A 27802-nucleotide genomic window follows, 5' to 3' on the forward strand; every position below is an offset into this window, starting at 1 on the left:
TTTCAAGATTTGAAAGTTAAAATTTTACTTAGCTTTGTTGACCACAGGATTGAACTCAGATATGTGATACAGAATCGATACAAGTATACTGATCAGTTATACCTTAATGCCATCATTTACAGCTCCAACCATACTTATTTTAATTTTAATGAAATATAATTTTCAGATATGAATTTCTTATCTCTTTTCCTTATTCTTATATTTTTGTTGGTCAATTTCAGTCCATGGATGATGTTTACAGTAATATTTTTAGGTGGATTGCGTAAAGAAATGATGAATTATTTTTTTAATAAATTTGGTATTTATCGATGAATTAAAAGAAGAGAAATCTGTGTCACTTAATCAATTCTATCAAAATCATTGACAGTCTTAAAAAGTGTCATCTGTGTGATTCACGATCTTCATAACAAACTTTTCATTATTTTTTTCTTGCATAAAGACGAACAAAGTGAAGGAAACTACTTGTATTTTTTATTTACCAAAATGTACCATTTCTTTTTTCTTTATAATTTCAAATAATAAAACTCTCCTACATAATGCAATATTTATTCTGTACCAAGTATAAATTCAACGTGATTGATTGGTGATTGATTTACGCCGCTTAGCTCATAAAGGATACGCGACTAACAACGACAACGTGAAAAAGTGCATTTATTTATGGACCAAGACTGTTGTCCCATTTCAGAGACAGTACTCGAGATACAGAAACTTGTCCCAGGAACTGATGTAACTTCATTTGCATTGATCATATTTTAAAACACGTTTTACAAGATATGGGGTGAAACGAAAACAAAATGGTGAAAAATTGTGTGATATTTAATCACTCCCTCCCACAAATAGTTCCCCATATGGCGATTTTTCCTGAATATCGAACTCATGCAAACATTACATTGTGTAGGAGAGTTTTATTATTTGAAATTATAAAAGAAAAAAGAAATAGTATTATTTGGTAAATAAAAAATACAAGTAGTTTCCTTCACTTTGTTCGTCTTTATGCATGGTCACGTGGTGTGGATGATCTGTCACGGATCTTGCTCATTCAAATTTCTGGCACTTGATAACAAGATGAGCCCTATAATATACTACTTAGTACCGACGAAAATAAATGAATCCCCAGAAGATGTGGTATGAGTGTTAATGAGACAACTCTCCAGCCAAGTCACAATTTTTAAATGAAACCATTATAGGTCAAAAGTACAGCCTTCAACACGAAGCCTTGGCACCCACCGAACAGCAAGCTATAAAGGGCCAAAAATGGTATGGCTAGTGTAAAACCATTCAAACAGGTAAACTAACGATCTAAACTATATAAAAATGAGAAATGAACCACATCAACAAACGACTACCAATGAACATCAGGTTACTAACTTGCAAGTTACAACACCCTGAAAAGACAGCATCTACTGTTCTAAAAGTTTTCTTATAAGACCGTCTTATTTTAAAAAGACTACCATATGAACCCCCCTGGTTGAAGGAACTAGCAAAATCCAGAAATACCGGGCGGGGTAAAAATGGAAGTCTTGTTCTTAGTTTCAGTGGAGTTTAAATCTGTATCACTTGATATATAGTATATAAGCTTTAGTTTAAAATCTTTGATTTTTTTCTGGCTTTTATTTGTCGTGACCAGGCTTGTACCGGCATATAGAAGAAAACATATGTATATACATATGTAAAAGAAGATGGTGTATGATTGCCAATGAGACAACTGTCCACAAGATACCAAATGACACAGACATTAACAATTAATATAGGTCACCATACGGCCTTTTACAATGAGCAAAGCCTATATCGCATAGTCAGCTATAAAAGGACCGAAATGCATTTATTTTAATCATAGGGGAAAAGATCTATTTTTTAGTTCCTAATTTTACTCAAAACATCTGTAAAGAAGTCTATACTATATTTGAGTTACTTCAATCATTCAATACTCCGAGTAACCAGTGTCAACCTTTGATACCTGAAATCCGCATGTTTCAAATCTGTATTAAATAGGTATTGTTATGAGCTTATAATTATGTATATTCATAACCTCGATTAGTTGAAGATCAGAAAGTTTAAAACAATTACGTCCGCATTATCTGTGAGAACACAAATAAGAATTAGGCATACAGTAATTTTTCAAGCTTAATTTAAATAAGAATTAAATACCAATTTTAAATAATATTACAAAATTACATCTGAATTGACTAATAAATCTTGCTATAACTACACGCTATCATATATGTGCTAAATTATATATGATATACTTGGATATTATTTCAACTTTCTTCTTGAATGCACGTTTATACTATAGTGGTATGGTAATCAGCTGTGACATTTGATTTTCAATATTTTTCCTTTAAAAATCGATCGAGCAAATCGTTATATTACAGTAACATAATATCCCAATAATCACAGAGATAATATATATATATCTACATGTATTTGTTGTTAAGTAGAAATATCGGTTTTATATAGCACATGCTAACGGCAGAACTCTTGAGCAGCAAAATGGTGAGGAAAACGTTAAGAAAATCGAAACCGATCGATAATCAACGCTACGCCTCGATGAAAGATAAATGATCGACTAACAAGCTTTAATATTTATATCCCGTTATTGTGTGACAACATTACAGAAGAGAATCCGTTTCAATGAATGGAACATATTGTAATAATCCTGTTTTGTCAACTCCACATTTGACTGATGACATAGAAACCAAAGATTGTTGATGAAGGGGAGGTAGACTCGCTACTTAATGGAGTTCAATACGACGAATAACCACATGTGAAGAATCACAACATATCAATTCGTTTTCATTCATTGACATTTGGGATTTAACGACGGAAATAGTAAATATAACTGTACTACAGATTTAAGTTCTCTTGTATGTAGGAATACTCACAATGTAAGCAATCTGTTGTAACTTGTCACTTTATATTTATTATGAGGGAATATATGTGGAATCTGTGTAGTACAGACTTAGACTGAAGAATATTCCGTCAAGATGACAAACACTACTGCGATAGATGACTGTCTGTCAGAAAGGAGATGGTACATTTTCTTACTCTCCAGTCTCGTCACATTTATAGCGGGAATTGTTGTTATTGCCGTATACCGTCTAATATTGTGGATATGTTGTCACAAAAGGAAAAACATACCTCAAGCAAAAGTGGCAAATCATACTGGACCTTTACCTATTCCCGAAAAGAGGAAAGGCTCCCAAACAGTCGGTGGGGCTGCGGGAGGTACCATTTTCTTAAAGACCCCAGACCCAGAAATAGGATGGATGACCGAGGCAAAAGACTGGGCTGGCGAGCTTATTTCTGGCCAGACAATGACCGGAAGAATCTTGGTAAGTTGGTCTATTTCTGTTTACTTTTAGATATGCTTTTATCATTGCATGATTCTAAAATAAATAGATCTGATATTTTGTCTTTAAAATAAGTTGAATATAATTTTGAAACATATTTTTCTAAAAAAACTTATATGCTTACATGCTTTTATTTAATTATTTTTAAAAGTTATTTTGGCTGCAAGTTCCTACAATGTTTTTATTACTCCAACCAATGTAAAAAATGTATTATAAACCCGAGGATAAGTAAACAAAAAATACACGTGTAGTATTCTATGCGTTTGATGATTTCTATGTATTACAAATTCTTGGCAACCTATCAGTCAGTATTATGCAAAGAGTGATGTTTGTTACCCTAGCGATGAATGTATAGAATGGAAAAGAATATATAAGTTATAACACATGTGCTCACTCAAGAATACAACAGACAATGATAGATAATTGCTCATATGATTTCCATTCTATATATACCATCAGCTCCTGTCACTACAAACAAGTCGATAGTTTTGATTAAAAATGTTCTTGTACAACTCATCAACTATACCAGGCTACGAAAAACGCGTGTTTCGTTTACATATATATAAGACTTGGTTTACATATATATATAAGACTCGTCAGTACCGCTCTAATTAAAACAGTTAGAAGGCCAAATTCAATTCGAAGTTGGATAGCAAATAAAATTGAAAATTTAAAAAAATGTATGCCTTTATATACGGTTAAGCCAATCTATGAGTAAGCAAAACTTTAGTAAATCGAATAATTCTATAGTTTTATAGTCTGTAAATCACAATTTATATATATATACACAATAACACTTAAGGTATATGTATATATAAAGTAATACATGTCATTGATATGCAATAACTGTTTAGTTTCCAGGTCCTTTGTATTTGTAAAGAAATACATGTGATATATATATGCAATTCTCCATTTGTAAAGTATTTACATGTAATGTTTTATGATACTAATAATTCAGTTTTCACAATACATAATATAGATTTTAGAATAAAATTGAGAATGGAAATGGGGAATGTGCCAAAGAGACAACAACCCGACCATAGAGCAGACAACTACAGAAGGTCACCAACAGGTCTTCAATGCAACGAGAAATTCTCGCACCCGGAGGCGTCCTTCAGCTGGCCCCTAAACAAATATGTACTAGTTCAGTGATAATGAACACCATACTAAACTCCAAATTGTACACAAGAAACTAAAAGTTAAAATAATACAAGACTAACAAAGGCCAGAGTTTCAGATGACATGTAATTATAATTCTAAAATCAATTTCGTTCGATACGTAGATTAGGATTCAATATTTCATTAGAGTCTTGCCGCTTGAAATAAATAAATCCCTTATTCATATAAAAAAGCAAAAAAAAAAAATGACATTTCATAAAAACATAACTTCAAATTGGACTTGAGAGTCTGTCAATATCCTTGTCGTCTGACATAAGTTCAATAGGCATTACATCATTTGTACTTATGTACATATAATTTTTATGGCTTTATAAGCAGTGCTCAGACTTACCTTCGAGACAAAAATCGATTAAAAATGGATCGCTCCACAGCTATACTGCATGGTTACATGCTAACATATAAAGCGTACACTTCTCGACGGAAAGCTTCCGAATAGTATCATAAACGTATGTACCGTGTAAGATACTGGAACAGATTTTCTACGATCACATGGTAAAACATATAGAAAACGACAGAGAGCTTACATTGTCTTAAACCATTGATTTAGGTCCGGCTCTTCGTGTGAACCGAACTACTTGACATATTGCATAACTTCATGAAACTATGATGCTGGTCACCAAACTAACGTCGACGTTGCTGGACTTCTCCACGGCAGTCGACACCCTGCAATGCAATAATTATATAGAAGAAGAATATTTTATTTCTTTAAAGGGCCCAAGCATTTTACAAAACATGACATTATAACTTGAGATTAAAACAAATAACACTCGGCAATGAAATCAAATGATATATAACTTTCTTAAGTAAATGTTTGAAAATCTTAAGCTTTTATAACACGCTGGTTATTACTGTATTGAAAAAAAATAATATACAATACATAGTTAACTAACAGATATGTAAAAAGTTGTCTAGTACATAAGGTTCAGCATGTTTCTAGTTCTTTTCGTGTCTTCACACATAAAAACTGGCTGGCATGCAGTTTTGTAAAAATATCGACACTGCCGAAGACCATGCATTTGTTAAGCCGTGTTTCAAAAGCATCAAAGGAAGCTACATAGTTAACTTGAATGCAGTTGACGACACCATTAGTATCAAAGAACGTTTTCATTCATAGTAGAAAGGAAAAGAGAATGTATTATATAATCAATATCACTCATTTCCATATTCTTAAGAAGAACTAATATCGGGTTGACTTTTAAATCAATAGGTAAAATTACTGCCAAATTTTTATGCCCCAACTACGATAGTAGAGGGGCATTATGTTTTCTGGTCTGTGCCTCCGTTCGTCCGTCCGGTTAAAGTTTTTGGTCGAGGTAGTTTTTGATGAAGCTGAAGTCCAATCAACTTGAAACTTAATACACATGTTCCCCATGATATGATCTTTCTAATTTTAATGCCAAATTATAGTTTTGACCCCAATTTCATGGTCCACTGAACATAGAAAATGATAGTGCAAAGTTCAGGTTAAAGTTTTTGGTCAAGGTAGTTTTTGATGAAGTTAAAGTTACATCAACTTGAAACTTAGTACACATGTTCCCTATGATATGATCTTTCTAACTTTAATTCCAAATTAAAGTTTTGACCCCAATTTCACGGTCCACTGAACATAGAAAATGATAGTGGGAGTGGGGCATCCGTGTAATATGGACACATTCTTGTTTAAATATGTAAGGAATATACTTCTCTTGATGTTTGTAAGTAAAATTATTCATACCATTTTAAGTTGATCAACATTTTCTACACTAAAACGCCAATTTAAAAGTCTATATCAACTAGACAAATATTGTGTAATAGGATCATTCAATAAATCGTTAGATATTTTCTTAAGTCCGGGAAAATGAATGTCGATATTGATGAAGATGATTCTGAAGAAGCGACAGTTAATTCTGGAGTATCACAAGGAACCGTGCTCTGTCGATTACATATCAACGAACTGCCAGATATCGGAGGTTGGAGATACTTCGAACCTTTTGTGGTAGGGGAGCAGCTGAGTTATCAAGTACTTTGTCATTTTCATAAACAATGAGTTTTAAAAGTGCATACCCTATCGTATCTAAGACTATAGTTATCACGTGTGTGCTATTTTAAGGAGAGATAATAGATTTGTGTTGTCCGTTTATTTTCGACTGATGAGTTTAAATGTCCATTTGGTGTCTTTATTTGAAATTTATCTGATGGATTTCAATTGCCTCTGTGAAAAAAAACCATAGAAAACTTGGCCATAGACTGCAGAATTGGTTAAAATGCAAAGAACTGTTACATCTAGAACAGGGATACATTGTTCAGCCTTGAGCCTTCAACTCTAACAGCTCCAACATAGCCCATACTTATATAGGACTGTACACATCTGTAGATACACAAGTCAATGGACAACTCACATCTCCAATGGAGTCAAGAAAGAAGACTCAACACATGGCTTTCTCAGACTAAATCTACAAATATGTCCAAAAGACTGCACAAAACATCTTACATATCAATGGAAAGATCCACAATGGAATATGGAATAATGGAAACATATATACACCATGCATGCACATACAACTTACACCAACAACAAAGTAATTGCTTAAATCCAAATGCTCCTTGATCCAGATGGGTTTTCCGTGGGATGGAACACCACTTTTGTTTGTCAACTAAAATGCTTGTACCCCCTTGTATAGGACTTGCATGTGTTTGAAACCCTTTTAAAAATGTCTGGAACCTACGTTATTTAATCTCTGATGGATCGTAGTTGTCTTATTGACAATCACACCACATGCATGAATTTCTATATATTTTTTTTCATATAGAAAGGATCAAACGTACAGTTGCGTATTTCAAATCAAGACAAGAACAATTGGTTACCACTTGAAAATGCTATTCGGCTTAGATAAAAGATAACTTGATCTGCCGTCCAGAACAAGCCAATGAAGCCACCTATCAATCCTGACTTTAAATTTCTATAGTTATAGTAAATATATAAGGATTATCAAACCTATAAACGTGTTAGGATCTGTTAAGACTTAGAAAGTGTCAGTATCATGAATCGTTCTGTAAATAAAACCGTCTAAAAGACATTCACATTTACACTATTTCATGTAAAATCAACCAATATAAGAACGCACCCTTTGTTCTTTAGTCATACTTTTGCGGTGACGCAATCCTGGTCTTAGTAGAAACAATCATAATAGAAATTCAAGACATCATCGGTTTTTGGACAACCTTGTCACAGATTTTTTGTTAAAAAAAAGACTGACTGCTTAAACATTTGATTCATTTCAATCATTTTGAAGCATACATACAGTGTGCAACAGTTGGAATCAGCCGATAGCTTCCATTCAGCTTTAAGATTATGTCAACTAGTAGGTGGTTGGGTACCCCCCCCTTTTTTCCAGATCAATGCATTTGAATGGGGACATATAGTTGGATCCCCCCCTTTGTCCTGGGTTGGGAACCCCCCTTTTAAAATGGCTGGATCCTCCCCTGTTGATTTTTCTCCCCTATGGAATTGCCAGGTCTTGATCTATCATATTTTGAAAGTGGTTGTGGGATAGCAGCTTAGATTTTTTCTCATCATGCAACTAGCAATATTTTTATTTATTTATTTTTCAGGTCGGTTTGGTGTTTCTTTTGAGTATAGCATCACTTATGATCTACTTTATTGATGCATCAACGTAAGTAAATTATTTAAAATTTAAGTTACACTCAAAGATGCTTATTGATGTTTTTGTTTTGGATTTCATGAACTTTATCCTGGAATTATGTAAACGTAAGTGTTTTATGTGAATATTTTATATATATAGATATACATGTATATATATATGTGAGGATTTTTTTCAGTTCTAAGTACATTCATTCTACAATGATCACTCAAAAGTATAATAAAAATTATGATGTTATATTTTTAAGATTTATTTGGGATTTTTATACATTTTAGCATTAATTATTAATGAGCTTATTAATAATGTAGGATATGAATAAAAAATGTAAGGATATGCATCGTTAACTTACATAAAACATAAAATCAGGCTGTAAATCATTGAAGAGTCCTGATTCACCATTTGGGACTGGGATTCATAAAAAATTTCTGAAATCAGGATCAATCACTTATAGGAATCACCAATATTCTGAACTATGGACTTGTGACTCACTCAATAAAATACCATTAGTCTTCGTCAAAAAACAAATGTCTATACTATATAATTCCAAATTGGATTTATTTTAAAAAAAAGTAGTGAATTTAAAAGACCCTATCAAATTTTGGCCATCAATAATAAATTTAAAGTCCTGCATAGTCTTTCATTCCTTGATATGGGTGAAACAAATTTTATAAAGATTCTTGGTGTACACCAATGAGTCTGCAACTAAGTGCAGACACAAGTAAACAAAAGATATGGCACCTTTTTGTCTAGTACCCATGCTCCAAAGGAATTTATATATTATTACATAAACTAGCCCTGCACTCCAAGAAATTTATGTTCATATTTCACTAATTTCTTCCTTGAATATTTGATTTAGAATTATATGGTTACTAAGGGATTACCATACTAGTAGAAGTATAGATTACTGAACATACTGAATCAATGTTAAGAATGGCCTATATTCATCACAAATAGCCTCAATGTTTGGGTTGCTGTGTTATAGTCATTAATTTTCTGGTTTTGAATACTCTAAGTCTACGCTACACAATTTGGCAAATATTGACACCCATGTTCTTTAAAGACCCAGATGAATTTCAGGCCTGTAGCTAGGAATTTCCAAGGGGGGGGGGGGGGGGGGGGGGGAGGGGGTGGCATTTTGACTCATGAACTCGACTTTAACAGTCACAATTTGAACAGAACGTTGACTTTAACAGTGCTTATATGGTTTCAAGGGGGGGGGGGGGGGGGGCCAAACCCCCCCTGGCTACAGGTATGGATTTTTTTATAAGGAACCTCAGTCACAGGTTTAACCTTTAAAAAATTCTAGTTGGTGTTGAAGCTGATATCACCTTAATCCTCTTAAGAATATTAATTTCTGTGCATATATATTGTTGGGGAAAAAATATATATATAAAAAAAAATTTATCAGTAAATATAAATCATTTGTAAATAGGCTTTTCTAATTTCAGTAATTTGTAATTATGGATAAAATTTTTGTTTTTAAGTTACATAAAGTTTTGAGTGATTTATTTCGTGGTGTAGATTATAAAATATTAATTGAAAACTTAATATGTTGCTAAGGACTAGCTATTTGTTTTGCATCACCAGTTACATATGAACAATAGATTTTAAAATTCCAATTTATGTTTCCTCTATGAATTTCCTATACTGCATATTATACCTATCAAATACAATAAAGATCATTTTAAAATATTGATTGCCACTCCAGATCAATTTTCATTGTATACAGACAATATACTGCAGTGTTACCTGTAGGTGAATTATAGCATATAACATGTATAAGTAATGAAATGAACAGTGTGAATACCATTTAACATGTTCAACTTTATAAAGATATTAATTGAATCAGCTAAAGCATAGAATATCATTAATCTCTTACGGATCTTGAAAAATAAAAGACAGTTGTCTTTGGAAAGGGAGGAGGTATTGTATGGGGTTTCTTGGAGACCATTATATGTAAAATTGAAAATGACAATAGCGAATATATCGAAGAGACAACAGCCACACCTGAAAGAGCAGATAACAGCTGTAGGCCACCAATGGGTCTTCAACTCGGAGAGAAAATCCTGCACCCAGAGGTGGACTCCAGCTGGCCCCTAATTAAAATTGTGTACTAGTTTAAGGAAAATGAACGTCGTACTAAACTCCAAAACATGTAAATGAACTAAAAATTTTAGAAATTACTAACAAAGGCCAGAGACTCATGTGTCCACTGAAATTGTAAAAATGTAAATTATTTCAAAATGATGAACATGTATTGACAGTATTGTTCATGAGGCTTAATTATTTTTATTTGAGGACCTTAAATGTTAAAGTATTTTGATGTTCCAAACTTTAAGTCTTTAGCATACCTGATATAAGCCATAATTAGATACATTACATATACTTCAAAATAATACCAATCATATATGTTACATTATAAGTATATATGAAGGAGATGTAATAGGATTGCCAGTTTGACAAATATCATCACAGTTCACATGACAAAGATAATTATAGCTATTATAAGTCACTGTATGACCTTCAACAATGCTGTTTGTTTCAGAAGAATCTGTACTTTCAATTGGCTGACAAAAATCCAGTCTTGTTTTTATCTCAATAAAATGCAATATTCATGACTGCACATGCTTCCTATGACTACATTTATACCATGCATAGAAAAACAAACAAAATGCTTTGTATTACATGTATTTATAAAACACATAAATTAATGATTGTAGCATACCGGTAATATAATTCTAAGAATTGAAATTAAATGATTTTTTGGTATTTTCACAAGGCCAGGTAAATTAGGGTGTCTAAGGGTTGAATATGCATTCATTTTAAACATGAAGCAACTTTACTGCTTCATAAAAAATGTGGTTCAGACATTGCTTTTACCCCTTTTTTCGTCTTCCCTTTGATTTCTCTAGATACAAGCTTTCAGGAATATAACAGCAGGTTAATCATGACAAATGGGTAAAAAAAATAAATCACATTTTATTATAGAACATAGAATCAAATACTGTGTAAAGCTGATACAGTGACCACATTTGCTTAAGATGCCTTGTTCAAGTGCATGTGTTAACATGTTGTGTTTGTTTATGTATTGTTATAATTCCCTGTTATTTAAATTTTTTAAATGTTTTGCCTCATTCTTCCAACATTCAAATGTAGTACTTATAAAAAAGAAAATGTGGTATTATATATTACTAATGAGACAACTCTTCACAAGAGACCAATGAACACAAAAATTAACAACTTTAGGTCATGGTATGGCCTTCAACAATGAGCATAGCTTATACCACATAGTTAACTATAGAAGGCCCTGCAATGAAAAATGTAAAACAATTCGAAAATGAAAACCAAAGGCCTAATTTATGGACAAAGTAATGAACTGAAAACAAATTTGGGTCATATTTCCGCAGATAAAATATTTATAGTAAAAGTTCGAAAAATTTTCAACAATATCGTTAACTTTAATTGTATTTTAAAGTACCAGATTTACTGGCTTTGATGATGATGATTGATTTTTTTGTTGCATAATGTACAGGGGCAAATATTTCATGCTTGTTAATGGTGATTGTTGAAGATGCAAATATCATTTATATCAGATTTTTTACACAAAAATATATATTTATCTGCTTATTTAACATTCATTGATGTTGTAATTGAACTTAATCATTATAGAAATAGTAGATAACCATATAACATAACTAAACGTCTCTAATGATCTTCACTGTCAAGTTACCAGTGTATGTTTTAGAGAAAAAATGTAGGTTGTCAGATGAATTCTTATAGTGAATAAAAATAAAATTAACCTACATAAATTTCTTTTATTTATAGGGAGGAAGTTGAAAACTGTGACCCATGGGCAGACAGTCCCTCCCAGCAAGTAGACCTTGCTTTCAACGTATTTTTCATGATATATTTTTTCATCCGAGTGAGTATTTCGATTAGTTTTACAATTAAATAAACAAATGGTTGTGATTTTGTCTTGAAGATTGGATTTCATTCTCAGGAGAGATCTCCTATTTCTCTTTCCTTAGAACATCAATACCATTAGACCTTTATTACAATTTTCCGGAAATTTATGTTCTTGTTATGATCTTGTCTTAATGATATGAGACATTTCTGGTTATATTTTCTACACAATTTTCCAATTTATGTTAAGTCAAACCAAGCATAGTTGTAAATCTGAGATTAAAATTTTACAACCTGAAGCAATAACAGGTTTTCAAAAATTTTCAAAATGGAATGAATAAGTCTAAGAGTTATGTAATATATAAATGTGTATTGTCTTGATATATGAATAATTTATATACATCCACCTATATCTATCCATCTATACAATATAATTGTAATTTCATGGTAAATATATTTAACCAATTTCATATAGAATCTCTGCTTGAGATTTAAAAAATTACCATTTTATACACCACCTTCTTCAAATATTTATGAATTGTTGGTTTATTTGCACTGCTAGAAAAATACCTTTAGGAATTAGTAATAATAATTTTAATATCTTATGCTAATATTGTGATCAACTGTTTCAATTTTATTGACTTTATCATGTTTATGTCAGTGCATCTTTTAGAGCCATCTGTTTTACTATTGGTTATTGTCTTGGAAAATTACTTAGCTTTTCTTGTTTTTTTTCAACCTTTTTATAGGTAATAAATTAGAATTGGTTAGACAATAACTTAATTGCTATTCTGCACTTTATTAGAATAAATCTTATCTTATCTTATCTTAACTACAAAAGATTCAAATCTTTGACATAGACAGAAACAGATTTACTCTTTTACCTCTTTTTTTTCAATTAAGAATAAATTTTTTTTTTCAGCTCTATGCTTGTCTTTCTTAGAGCTTGTCTTTCACAAGAAAAATTCTTTCAAGGATTATAAAAAGTAATTAACTTAAATGTTGGTCCCAATATATGCCAACAATTGTGTTCAAGAGTTTATTTTTTACTGATATCATATGTAAATATGTATTGTATAATTTCACAATTGATCACATTGTAATGTATTCTTTATAATTTATATATAAAAAATAATACTTTTGAAGCTATACTTTATTGCAGCTGTTAACATGCTGACTAATGTATAGCCATGAATAGATAAAAAGACAATTTATTGTTTGTTGGTGTTCATGAATTCTTAAAATCAAATCTGTGTTTGTTAAACTCATTCTTGATATAAGATAGCAATTGATCCATTGGTTGGTGATAGGAGTGTAAACCATTGTTGTTAACAAAGATTATTGGAAAAAACTGTATCACGGTTTCAGTAACAATACTCCAGTTTTGATCATTGAAATGAATTAGATTAATAACTTTGATTAGATTTTCCTCTTGTCATACATAAAAGATGAGAAATGCAAATCAGAAAAAAATAACAGTATATATTACAAAACAGCAGCCCAATTATAAAAGAATACAAAAATAATTCAAGTATTAGCATCAGTTTATTATAAAAAATTTCCATGCTTCATACAAAATGTACTTGGTCAACGCTTTTACACCCCAATGAATTTACAAAAAGAAGCATTCAATTCTTCTATAATGTTTGGTTTTCAGACTAGCAACATTATATGATTATTGGAATGACCCCTTCAAAATTATGCATTCAAATATAAAAAAGAAGATGTGGTATGATTGCCAATGAGACAACTATCCACAAAAGACCAAAATGACACCGACATTAACAACTACAGATCACTGTACGGCCTTCAACAATGAGCAAAGCCCATACCGCATAGTCAGCTATAAAAGGCCCCGATAAGACAATGTAAAACAATTAAAACGAGAAAAACCCATATCAAATGTGTAACAAGCTTCATCCATGTCTGTACAATAACAAATGTATCAAAGATATATTTTTTTTTATTTTCAGTTTGTTGCAGCAAACGACAAGTTACTGTTTTGGTTAGAAATATTTTCTTTTGTGGATTATTTCACCATTCCTCCTTCCTTTGTTGCCATCTATTTAGACAGAAACTGGCTAGGTAGGTACAGATCTTATATTTATGGTTATGAATGACATGAAATATTCAATGGATTTCTCTTCCTCTAAAATTCAATTTGTACAGTCAATGAGATAAACATATATGTTTTGCAACCTTCAATCAATCAAGTTAATCTAAGTATATTTTGATAGACCTTTTGATTAATTAGGCAATTAAAGCATACCTGCAAACTTTTCAAAATGCCTATGTCTATAGAATTCACATTGTAAAACAATATAAGCAGCCTTCAAAAAATCAGTCAATCATGGCACATAATTATTTTAAGCCAACTTCAATCAATCGGTTAATCAGAGCAGCTGTTATGCAATATTTAATCAATGAAAGTATATGTCAATAGATTTTCAATTATAGCATATATGAAGCCACCTTTTATCAACCAGTCAATCAAAGCATATATCTATAGACTGTCAATCAATTGAAGCATACATTGATAGACATTCTGCCAACCAATGAACTAAAGCATATGTTAATAGACCTTCAACCAATCAAAGCATATGTTACGCCACCTTCTATCAACCAACTAGTCAACCAGTCACCAATCTATCTATCAATCAAAGCCATCTTCAACCAATCAGTCAATCAATCAAAGCATATGTTAAGCAATCTTCAACCAATCAGTCAATCAATGAGATAGGCAATTGACATCATTTGACATCCATTTTTACCAAAATCTATTAATCAATCAATCTTTATGCATTTTTCTTAAAAAGCAATTTTCCAAGATCCCTGGAACATCTTATGAAACCAAATTTAAATGAAATGTGTATCAAACAGCAAGAGCCTTTTATCAATAGTAATTTGTTTATCAGATCTTGGTAAACCTACTGCATGTTGTATTTAGGCTCATACAGAATAATATTAGATATGAAACTTGAAAACTCTCAAATGTTTTGATTTAATTAGAACACAACCATTTATTTTTTTTAGTATGGATAGGGTTTATTTTGAATTTTGAAAAGGTTAACCAAAAATGGAATATTTGATTTCCAATAGGTGATTTTCTGTTTTAAATGATTTTCAATTAAATTCAGACCCTTATCCAGAATTTTTCGGGTTTTGATGCAAACTAGACTTGTTACAAGTCACTTTTAAAAAGAAATATTTATGTATATCCATCAAGTTATTTTGTTGTCTTTTTTACAAAAGCTGAAAAAATTGCACTTAAAAATTACTGTTTTGAGACAAGAGAGTGACTTGTAGTAAAATGAAATAGTCAACCAAAAATTTAAAAAGTGATTTATTTTGTTCCAATGTGAACTGCAACTTTTGTACTTTTATATCAATTTGAGGTAAATGAAAGGAATGTTCTGTAACTGTAATTTCCAATAAAACCTACAATTTTGATTAGTGGAATGATATGTGTATAGCTTGTAGTCAGCTCATAGATAAAACCCTTGACAAACATTTCTGATCATTGTAAGTGGTATAATTCTGTTGCTGGATTCAGAATAATCCAGTATGTGATGTCTTCAATGTTGAGTTCATCATAAATAAGTATGAAATATTTGCCAGTGGAAGTTAAACAAACAAAAATCAATCATCCAAAGTTTTCACTTCCAATGATTGTCTCACCTGACTCAATGCAACAATGAATGATCTATGAATTTTCAGAAATATATTAAAATTAATAAGATTTTTCAATCCATTTTGTATGGGAAAGGATTTGTATAGGTGTTGACTTTTGTCCAAACCTTTTGTTTATATGTACCTTTGATATTAAAATAATGAAATAATTTTGAATTGAGAATATAATTGTACTGGTACAAGGAACATTTTCTATTATTGCTATGTTGTAAAAGATCCTAAGTGACCAATTTAACAAATATAATGCAATAGCAAAGGAGTGATAGATCATCTAATAACTAAGACTGTCATCACAAGTCCATAGTTTGGAATTAAAAATTCATGAAAAATTGCTATATACAAAGTGAAAACATAGTGTTTCTATGCAGTTTGAATGCATTATGTGACATGCATCATAGAAGATTTATCTTGAGTGAAAGTAAAGCTAGCCTTGGGAATATACTACTCATCTACTGTTCAGGAATTCTATAGCAAATATTGAATATGACATTTTGTAACTGACTTAAACGAGGATTTTATCATTAATTATTAACAGATGAAATTTCAATGTTACAGACAAAAAATTGAACATTAGCTCATATAATCATTATATTTGTTATCTGCACAGCTTTTAAATAGTAAAGAAAAAGATAGAATATAAAGATGAAATAAATGGCAATGTCTGCATAGTTTGATAAGAATTTGTGGGTGACTTGTAAAATAACAATAAATCTATTTTTCTCAAATGAGTAAGTGATGGGAAAACAATAAATTGGCATCAATATTTTCTCCTCCATTAAATGAGTAATTCATTGGCAAACAGTAAAAATTGCATTGGATTGGAAAACGATACCTATTAGGTTTTGATATTCATAAAAAAGGGTACCTCTTATTAGTTTTGATTTGCATCCAATTTTTATAGGTGTTCTTAGATTTATCTTATTTTCAACCTCAATTTTGAATTCATAGAAATCTGAATCAGCCACTTGAAATCAGAAATTTAAATTAGGTTAGACACCTACTTAAAATGTCCATTTGGAACCATCTCAAATTATGAATGAGGTAGAAAGAAGTATTTCATCTTTTCTATAATAAGATGATAATGAAAATATTAACTCAGCTGAATAAGCTGGTAAAATAGGTTAAACTTTACAGATTACCTTTTATATACTGCTATATGTACTGAACTTCATACAACCTTAACTTATACAGAGCTGTTGAATTTACATCAATATAACATTTATCCCACAGCATGGGGCTAATATTTTACATCAAATCTTTTCATGTTAAATGATTCCTCTTTAGGTCAATACATGATTATTATCTTCCTAAGAGACTTTATATGTTGTGAAAAACATATACATCTGTAACATAACTGACTATTTGATGAAGAGATTAAATAAGCTTTCCATTTAAAATCTGATATAACTTCTGTAAAGGCAATAAATAGAATGTTCATACTTTGCAACCTGCAGTTATTATATTCTACACTATATCGGATGTGTTTTTCATAGCAACATTAAAACAAGGATTTGTATACATACTGAACTATACAAATCCTAGACTTAAAGAGGCATTGTATCATCACACAAAGAAAAAAACATATGTATATCTGTTATCATGCCTAGTAATAAAAAAATATTTCTACATCACACCCAACAATAAAGTGATTTCTACATCACACCAAGCAATAAAGTGAATTCTACATCACGCCAAGCAATAAAGTGATTTCTACATCACACCAAGCAATAAAGTGATTTCTACATCACACAAAGTAATACAGTGATTTCTACGTCACATCAATTTATAGTGAAATGATTTTCGCATCACACCAAATTACAGAGTAATTTCTACATCACACCAAGCAATAAAGTGATTTCTACATCACACCAAGCAGTAAAGTGATTTCTACATAGCACAAAGTAATTCAGTGATTTCTATATCACCCAAAGTAATAAAATGATTTCTACATCACACAAAGTTTTAAAATGAATTATACATCACACAAAGAAAAACAATGATTTCTATATCACACCAAGTAATACAATGATTTTTGTATCACACAAGTAATAACAGGATTTTTACATCACACCAAGTTATAATTAAATGATTTTCACATAACACCAAGCAATAGAATGATTTCTTCATCACACCAAGTAATACAATGATTTTTGTATCACACAAGTAATAACGTGATTTTTACATCACACCAAGTTATAATTAAATGATTTTCACATCACACCAAGCAATGGAAAGATTTCTTTATCACACCAAGCAATACAATGATTTCTACATCACACCAAGCAATAAAGTGATTCTTCATCAAACAAAGTAATACAATGAATTCTACATTACACCAAGTAATACAATGAATTCTACATCACACCAAGTAATAAAATGAATTCTACATCACACCAAGTAATACAATGAATTCTACTTCACACCAAGTACATCACACCAAATTACAGAATAATTTCTACATCACACCAAGCAATAAAGTGATTTCTACATCACACCAAGCAGTAAAGTGATTTCTACATAGCACAAAGTAATTCAGTGATTTCTATATCACCCAAAGTAATAAAATGATTTCTACATCACACAAAGTTATAAAATGAATTATACATCACACAAAGAAAAACAATGATTTCTATATCACACCAAGTAATACAAGTAATAAAATTATTTTTACCTCACACCAAGTAATAAATTGATTTCTACTTCACACCAAATAATAAAATGATTTCTTCATCACACATGTTATAAAAAGGAAAATCACAAAAGTACTGAACTCCGAGAGAAATTCAAAACGGAAGTCCCTAATCAAATGGCAAAATCAAAATCTCAAACACATCAAACTAATGGATAACAACTGTCATATTCCTGACTTGGTACAGGCATTTTCTTATGTAGAAAATGGTGGATTGAAAGTGGTTTTATAGTTAGCTAAACATCTCGCTTGAATGACAGCTAAACCATTCACTTGAATGACAGTCACATCAAATTGCATTATATTGACAATGATGTGTGAACAAAACAAACAGACATAACAGGTAAAAATGTCAATAAATGATTCTACATCACACTAAGTAATAAAATTATTTCTACATCACATAAAGTAATAAAATGATTTCTACATCACACTAAGTAATAAAATCATTTCTACATCACACAAAGTAATAAAATGATTTCTACATCGCACTAAGTAATATAATTATTTTCTAAATCACTACAAGTAATATATTATTTTTCTACATTTCTTGTTTTTCATAAAAGTTAACTAAATGTTATAGAGTCATTTTTCAATATCTATGAATATTCAAACAAATCAGTAACAAAAATTTTGTTGATTCACTATGTATTTAGTAAAAGGACTTAGTACAGGCAGTCTCCTGAATTTTCTACCAAATAGATATGAATGACTTGGTGATTAGACAGCACTAAATGGGAAAACCATCAATGTTTGTCTGCTGATTTGTAATCATGAAAATTTAAATCTTGAAATTAAAATACTCGATCTTGCACTAGTAAGTGTTGACAACCTTGAAATTACTTTGTACCTATTGGTTACCTTAGATAGGTGCTTTTGATTTCCAGGAGCTAATTATTCCAGAAGGTTTTAATCAATAAAAGGCTTGTAGTCTCAAGAAACGCATCAATGTTATATAATTTGATTGCAACTCAAGAAATGAAATTTCCTGAATAGAAAGACTTTAGCCTTGTTATTTGCATATTTTTGTATTGAATATGTGTCATTAATTGAAAAAATGGTAGACAATTCTAAGGTCATTGAGGGCATAATTCCTCTGTATTTGAATTTATACACAATTAATTAGTTTTGAGTTCTTTGATAACATTCCCACCCTCTTGGTGGAATACGAAGTGGGAGCTGTACGGTGGGGTACAGTACTGTTTACTTTCTAATGGTTAGGTAACTGCTGTAGCCTTATTGTATATACATGTTCAATAGCCATGTTCAATAGCCTGCTTCTAACAAATGTAATTAAGGTGGTACCCAACACTTTCACTAAAATTAATTTGGCTCTTTTAATTTTCTTAAAATTTTGACTTTAAAGTATTTACTTTGACACTTTAACAAAAATATAAAAATTTTAAAATTGGAACCAATTTTTTTGTCAGAAAAATTACACTGGTTATATAGCAATTTGAAAAACACCAATTTTGATCATTGAGAAGCTTTTAAATGTTCCTTTTACAACAAAACGTAATTAAAACGTTTAGCTGACTTTACAGAGTTATCTCCCTGTAGTGTTAGGTACCACCTTAATATATTAACTCAAATAATTCAACGGTTACCCCCTCTATCCACAACAGAAAATTAAAGAAATGTTTGTTCTAAATCATGAGAGGTGTCAGTATATGAAGGAACTAATCTTTTTCCTTAAAACTTGATTAAATAGTCCTCAATACTTTGAATGAAGACACAAAATACCAATTCTGAAGATAGCTATAGGCTTGCAATGATACCTTAAACTCCAGGGATAAACAATTTTCTTTGTATAATGTCTTCAGAGGTAATCAATTGATAAACAATTTTCTTTGTATAATGTCTTCAGAGGTAATCAATTTATATAATAAAACAAAATCTGCCTATAGGTTTGATCCTTAAACTTTGTCTTTGAACATTTTTATAAGCTTCTTTAAAGCGAGTGCTGAATCCTTTCTTTGTTGACATAAACTAACATTAATATACAAATATAAGTAAATTAAATGTTTACAAAACTGAATTAATCAAGATTTACCCAGGAATGGTTTACTTTGATAAAAACCTTTCATTTGTATGCCCCATTGATTGGCATTATGTTTTTTATGCCCCATTTATTGGCATTATGTTTTCTGGTCTGTGCGTCCGTCTGTCCGTCTTACCATTTGCTCGTCCGTTCGTTTTTCCGTTCGTTCTTCCGTTTCAGGTTAGAGTTTTGGTTAAAGTTTTTGGTCGAGGTAGTTTTTGATGAAGTTGAAGTCTGATCAACTTCAAACTTAGTAAACATGTTCCCGATGATATGATCTTTCTAATTTAATGCTAAATTAGACATTTTATCCCATTTTCACGGTCTACTGAACATAGAAAATGATAGTGCGGATGGGGCATCTGTGTACTTAGGACACATTCTTGTTTTGGTACTTTATTTGGTCTTTTGAGATTCTTATCCCAGCATCACTGATTAGTTTTTTGAAAATGAAGAGTCAGGGCATCTGGCATAAAAAATTATAAGTCCCACAGGTATCAACAGAGACATACAGTGTACTACTTATAATACATGTTTCTAGGATCATTGATGATTTTTTTTTCACATTAAACCATTTTATTTGTTTAAATACACAGAGTATACATATATGTATCCAGGAAGCCAAAATCAATATCTTGTATAGTAGATATTAAAAACCTATCCAGTCTTTACAGTAAAAATCAATATTTTCTATGAGTGTCTTCATCTAAAATTGTCATCAGTACATTGTCACTGATAAAAAAAAAATATTAGATAGATTTTATTCATAGAATTATTCACTAAGACTCAAATGTCTCAGTTCCATTTGATTTAAAAACATGAAATAGACCTAATGTTTTAGCCTTTTTATATAATATACATTATCAATTGCTTTGTAAATAATGAATATTGCCAGTTGAAATATGGTAAATATTTGTTGTTAACAGAATCTCTTGCTGTCGTGGAGAATCGATTCTTATAATTGTTATAGAGTGTCATTTGGATCACATTTAAATTTTGATTCAGTTTAGTTTGTTTAAAGTATCTTTTACTTAAATTTGTATTGGTAATGATTTCACTTTTAATCTTTTGTTCAATATTGTGTCTAGTGTACAGGTTCGAAATGACAGACATATTCATGGTTAAGTTTTAAGTAGATGTTTGTATTGTCTATTAGGTAACGAGTATGAACAGGAGCCATGTGATATCGTTCATTTCATACTTCACAGTGAACCTTTTTGTCATACTTAGATTTAGTTAGTTGAATTAAAAGGTTTTCAAGAAGAAATAGAACTTGGCAGTTACTTTATTGATCCTTGTATCAAACTTTTTCATCACATTCAGTTGAAATTGGGTGACCTGATAGGAACAGTAACTTCAAGTTCTTCAACCACTTTGTAGTTACCATATTAAAACTTAATTGACTTTTCTATCACATTTAGTTCGAATCAATTGACCAGTAGATTGATTGATTGTTTGATTGATTTGTGATTGCTTTACACCACATCAGCAGGAATAGGCTTTTATCACTGTAAGTAATCAGTAGAAGCTCCAATGGTATCTACCATATTGATAACTATGATCCCATTTAATTTCACTTGGTTGAGCTGAGGAAGAAGTTCTTCTATATGTTTCACATAGTATTGTTTAAAACTACATCCTAGAATATTGGCCATACAGGTATACTCTCAGTGGAGAAGCAGCAAATACCAATTTTCAATTTGACCCAGCTGGTGATGGAAACTATAACTTCCAACAATCTTGGACAGCACACAACCACATGACCACCAAGTCTGTTTGCATTTTGTTTAAAATATTGTTAATTATAGATTTCTAATTGTAAGATAATATATCTTCTGTAATTAATGCTTGGAAATCAATATTAATTGGCCTGTAGATAAGTTAAATGCTATATTATCTTAAATATATCCTCCATTCATTTTCTGTACTTATTGAAAACCAATTTAGATTACAAAAATCAAGACAATAATTTTGTTTAATAGAAAACAATTGTTGTCTCCCATAATGTAATGAGATAATGTCATGTTGTCTTATCATTTCACATAACAGTATTACATGTATATATATATATATTGATTTTGGCCTAAGAACAGTCATGTCCAGGTCAGCAGCTAGTAATATCATGAAAAGATAATAGCTAATTTGTAGTCAAGTGTGACAGGGGGTTGAATAAATACTCATTCATATTAGACCCAATGCTCAGGAGATAAGGATTCTGTCTCGTGAATAGAATAATTAACCAATTGATTAAAGGAACAAAATTGTATTGTTTTTTATCAGCTGTTTATTCATCTGTTTCACTGGATAAAGATAATTTATTCTGTGGAAAATCTTTTTTTTTTCCAAAAATTATTTGGTCTGGAAACATAGGCAAATTTATCACTAAATTTTGCTCATTAAGGAGGCTCGAGGGTATAAAAAATTAAGAAAAAAATTAAACATTTATTTTTCATTACAAATTTTATTTATTACCTTTAGTAGTTGTTACTTTATCATATGGTAAAAAAAGTATTAAAAAAATCATTTTGTGGATGCCCCAGATGACTTTTAAGATGTAGATATCATGGGAAAAGCTCCAAATTATCTCCCTTTGGTGCAAAAATGCCATTTTTTGGCATTAAAATTGAAATATCTTTTTTAACTCAACAGTGACCTATATATTTTATTATAATTTTCAAATAAGATGTACTGAAACTAAACTATTGTAAAATATGAGCGATTTCTATAATAAATTTCATTTTTTATTTCAATATTACCTCTATTTCTCCTATTAGTTTAACAGAAAAAAAGTACCTTTACAAAAATGTATGCTTCTTTCGAAAGCAGATTGTGAGCGTAAATGAATGGTGACCCCATTCTTTTATTTCATTTTTCTATTACGTATGTATACTCTCAGTGGAGAAGCAGCAAATACCAATTTTCAATTTGACCCAGCTGGTGATGGAAACTATAACTTCCAACAATCTTGGACAGCACACAACCACATGACCACCAAGGCTGTTTGCATTTTGTTTAAAATATTGTTAATTATAGATTTCTAATTGTAAGATAATATATCTTCTGTAATTAATGCTTGGAAATCAATATTAATTGGCCTGTAGATAAGTTAAATGCTATATTATCTTAAATATATCCTCCATTCATTTTCTGTACTTATTGAAAACCAATTTAGATTACAAAAATCAAGACAATAATTTTGTTTAATAGAAAACAATTGTTGTCTCCCATAATGTAATGAGATAATGTCATGTTGTCTTATCATTTCACATAACAGTATTACATGTATATATATATATATATTGATTTTGGCCTAAGAACAGTCATGTCCAGGTCAGCAGCTAGTAATATCATGAAAAGATAATAGCTAATTTGTAGTCAAGTGTGACAGGGGGTTGAATAAATACTCATTCATATTAGACCCAATGCTCAGGAGATAAGGATTCTGTCTCGTGAATAGAATAATTAACCAATTGATTAAAGGAACAAAATTGTATTGTTTTTTATCAGCTGTTTATTCATCTGTTTCACTGGATAAAGATAATTTATTCTGTGGAAAATCTTTTTTTTTTCCAAAAATTATTTGGTCTGGAAACATAGGCAAATTTATCACTAAATTTTGCTCATTAAGGAGGCTCGAGGGTATAAAAAATTAAGAAAAAAATTAAACATTTATTTTTCATTACAAATTTTATTTATTACCTTTAGTAGTTGTTACTTTATCATATGGTAAAAAAAGTATTAAAAAAATCATTTCGTGGATGCCCCAGATGACTTTTAAGATGTAGATATCATGGGAAAAGCTCCAAATTATCTCCCTTTGGTGCAAAAATGCCATTTTTTGGCATTAAAATTGAAATATCTTTTTTAACTCAACAGTGACCTATATATTTTATTATAATTTTCAAATAAGATGTACTGAAACTAAACTATTGTAAAATATGAGCGATTTCTATAATAAATTTCATTTTTTATTTCAATATTACCTCTATTTCTCCTATTAGTTTAACAGAAAAAAAGTACCTTTACAAAAATGTATGCTTCTTTCGAAAGCAGATTGTGAGCGTAAATGAATGGTGACCCCATTCTTTTATTTCATTTTTCTATTACGTATGTATACTCTCAGTGGAGAAGCAGCAAATACCAATTTTCAATTTGACCCAGCTGGTGATGGAAACTATAACTTCCAACAATCTTGGACAGCACACAACCACATGACCACCAAGGCTGTTTGCATTTTGTTTAAAATATTGTTAATTATAGATTTCTAATTGTAAGATAATATATCTTCTGTAATTAATGCTTGGAAATCAATATTAATTGGCCTGTAGATAAGTTAAATGCTATATTATCTTAAATATATCCTCCATTCATTTTCTGTACTTATTGAAAACCAATTTAGATTACAAAAATCAAGACAATAATTTTGTTTAATAGAAAACAATTGTTGTCTCCCATAATGTAATGAGATAATGTCATGTTGTCTTATCATTTCACATAACAGTATTATATATATATAATAAATATGACTATTATATATATATATATATATGACTATTGATTTTGGCCTAAGAACAGTCATGTCCAGGTCAGCAGCTAGTAATATCATGAAAAGATAATAGCTAATTTGTAGTCAAGTGTGACAGGGGGTTGAATAAATACTCATTCATATTAGACCCAATGCTCAGGAGATAAGGATTCTGTCTCGTGAATAGAATAATTAACCAATTGATTAAAGGAACAAAATTGTATTGTTTTTTATCAGCTGTTTATTCATCTGTTTCACTGGATAAAGATAATTTATTCTGTGGAAAATCTTTTTTTTTTCCAAAAATTATTTGGTCTGGAAACATAGGCAAATTTATCACTAAATTTTGCTCATTAAGGAGGCTCGAGGGTATAAAAAATTAAGACAAAAATTAAACATTTATTTTTCATTACAAATTTTATTTATTACCTTTAGTAGTTGTTACTTTATCATATGGTAAAAAAAAGTATTAAAAAAATCATTTCGTGGATGCCCCAGATGACTTTTAAGATGTAGATATCATGGGAAAAGCTCCAAATTATCTCCCTTTGGTGCAAAAATGCCATTTTTTGGCATTAAAATTGAAATATCTTTTTTAACTCAACAGTGACCTATATATTTTATTATAATTTTCAAATAAGATGTACTGAAACTAAACTATTGTAAAATATGAGCGATTTCTATAATAAATTTCATTTTTTATTTCAATATTACCTCTATTTCTCCTATTAGTTTAACAGAAAAAAAGTACCTTTACAAAAATGTATGCTTCTTTCGAAAGCAGATTGTGAGCGTAAATGAATGGTGACCCCATTCTTTTATTTCATTTTTCTATTACGTATGTATACTCTCAGTGGAGAAGCAGCAAATACCAATTTTCAATTTGACCCAGCTGGTGATGGAAACTATAACTTCCAACAATCTTGGACAGCACACAACCACATGACCACCAAGGCTGTTTGCATTTTGTTTAAAATATTGTTAATTATAGATTTCTAATTGTAAGATAATATATCTTCTGTAATTAATGCTTGGAAATCAATATTAATTGGCCTGTAGATAAGTTAAATGCTATATTATCTTAAATATATCCTCCATTCATTTTCTGTACTTATTGAAAACCAATTTAGATTACAAAAATCAAGACAATAATTTTGTTTAATAGAAAACAATTGTTGTCTCCCATAATGTAATGAGATAATGTCATGTTGTCTTATCATTTCACATAACAGTATTATATATATATAATAAATATGACTATTATATATATATATATGACTATTGATTTTGGCCTAAGAACAGTCATGTCCAGGTCAGCAGCTAGTAATATCATGAAAAGATAATAGCTAATTTGTAGTCAAGTGTGACAGGGGGTTGAATAAATACTCATTCATATTAGACCCAATGCTCAGGAGATAAGGATTCTGTCTCGTGAATAGAATAATTAACCAATTGATTAAAGGAACAAAATTGTATTGTTTTTTATCAGCTGTTTATTCATCTGTTTCACTGGATAAAGATAATTTATTCTGTGGAAAATCTTTTTTTTTTCCAAAAATTATTTGGTCTGGAAACATAGGCAAATTTATCACTAAAAATTAAACATTTATTTTTCATTACAAATTTTATTTATTACCTTTAGTAGTTGTTACTTTATCATATGGTAAAAAAAAGTATTAAAAAAATCATTTCGTGGATGCCCCAGATGACTTTTAAGATGTAGATATCATGGGAAAAGCTCCAAATTATCTCCCTTTGGTGCAAAAATGCCATTTTTTGGCATTAAAATTGAAATATCTTTTTTAACTCAACAGTGACCTATATATTTTATTATAATTTTCAAATAAGATGTACTGAAACTAAACTATTGTAAAATATGAGCGATTTCTATAATAAATTTCATTTTTTATTTCAATATTACCTCTATTTCTCCTATTAGTTTAACAGAAAAAAAGTACCTTTACAAAAATGTATGCTTCTTTCGAAAGCAGATTGTGAGCGTAAATGAATGGTGACCCCATTCTTTTATTTCATTTTTCTATTACGTATGTATACTCTCAGTGGAGAAGCAGCAAATACCAATTTTCAATTTGACCCAGCTGGTGATGGAAACTATAACTTCCAACAATCTTGGACAGCACACAACCACATGACCACCAAGGCTGTTTGCATTTTGTTTAAAATATTGTTAATTATAGATTTCTAATTGTAAGATAATATATCTTCTGTAATTAATGCTTGGAAATCAATATTAATTGGCCTGTAGATAAGTTAAATGCTATATTATCTTAAATATATCCTCCATTCATTTTCTGTACTTATTGAAAACCAATTTAGATTACAAAAATCAAGACAATAATTTTGTTTAATAGAAAACAATTGTTGTCTCCCATAATGTAATGAGATAATGTCATGTTGTCTTATCATTTCACATAACAGTATTATATATATATAATAAATATGACTATTATATATATATATATATATATATGACTATTGATTTTGGCCTAAGAACAGTCATGTCCAGGTCAGCAGCTAGTAATATCATGAAAAGATAATAGCTAATTTGTAGTCAAGTGTGACAGGGGGTTGAATAAATACTCATTCATATTAGACCCAATGCTCAGGAGATAAGGATTCTGTCTCGTGAATAGAATAATTAACCAATTGATTAAAGGAACAAAATTGTATTGTTTTTTATCAGCTGTTTATTCATCTGTTTCACTGGATAAAGATAATTTATTCTGTGGAAAATCTTTTTTTTTTCCAAAAATTATTTGGTCT

The 27802-nt window shown here is 30.3% G+C and overlaps 1 protein-coding gene across 21 annotated transcripts in view; it reads left to right on the forward strand.

Moving 5' to 3' along the window:
* Window positions 1–2292: 2292 nt before the first annotated feature.
* LOC143045964 (calcium-activated potassium channel slowpoke-like) overlaps window positions 2293–27802 on the forward strand; it is a 76155-nt gene continuing 50645 nt past the window's right edge. For 6 of the 21 annotated variants that reach the window (XM_076218835.1, XM_076218833.1, XM_076218831.1 and 3 more), the window contains exons 1-4: window positions 2295–3332; window positions 8121–8182; window positions 11996–12092; window positions 14047–14158. In XM_076218835.1, the coding sequence (XP_076074950.1) occupies window positions 2985–3332; window positions 8121–8182; window positions 11996–12092; window positions 14047–14158 (619 nt within the window). In that variant the 5' untranslated portion in view covers window positions 2295–2984. Of the gene's footprint in view, window positions 3333–8120; window positions 8183–11995; window positions 12093–14046; window positions 14159–27802 lie in introns of all 21 variants that reach the window. The other 15 variants (XM_076218844.1, XM_076218843.1, XM_076218846.1 and 12 more) reach the window with 5 other exon arrangements.

The sequence above is a fragment of the Mytilus galloprovincialis genome, chromosome 9 (assembly GCF_965363235.1).
Source record: "Mytilus galloprovincialis chromosome 9, xbMytGall1.hap1.1, whole genome shotgun sequence".
In the NCBI taxonomy this organism is placed as follows: Eukaryota; Metazoa; Mollusca; class Bivalvia; order Mytilida; family Mytilidae; genus Mytilus; species Mytilus galloprovincialis.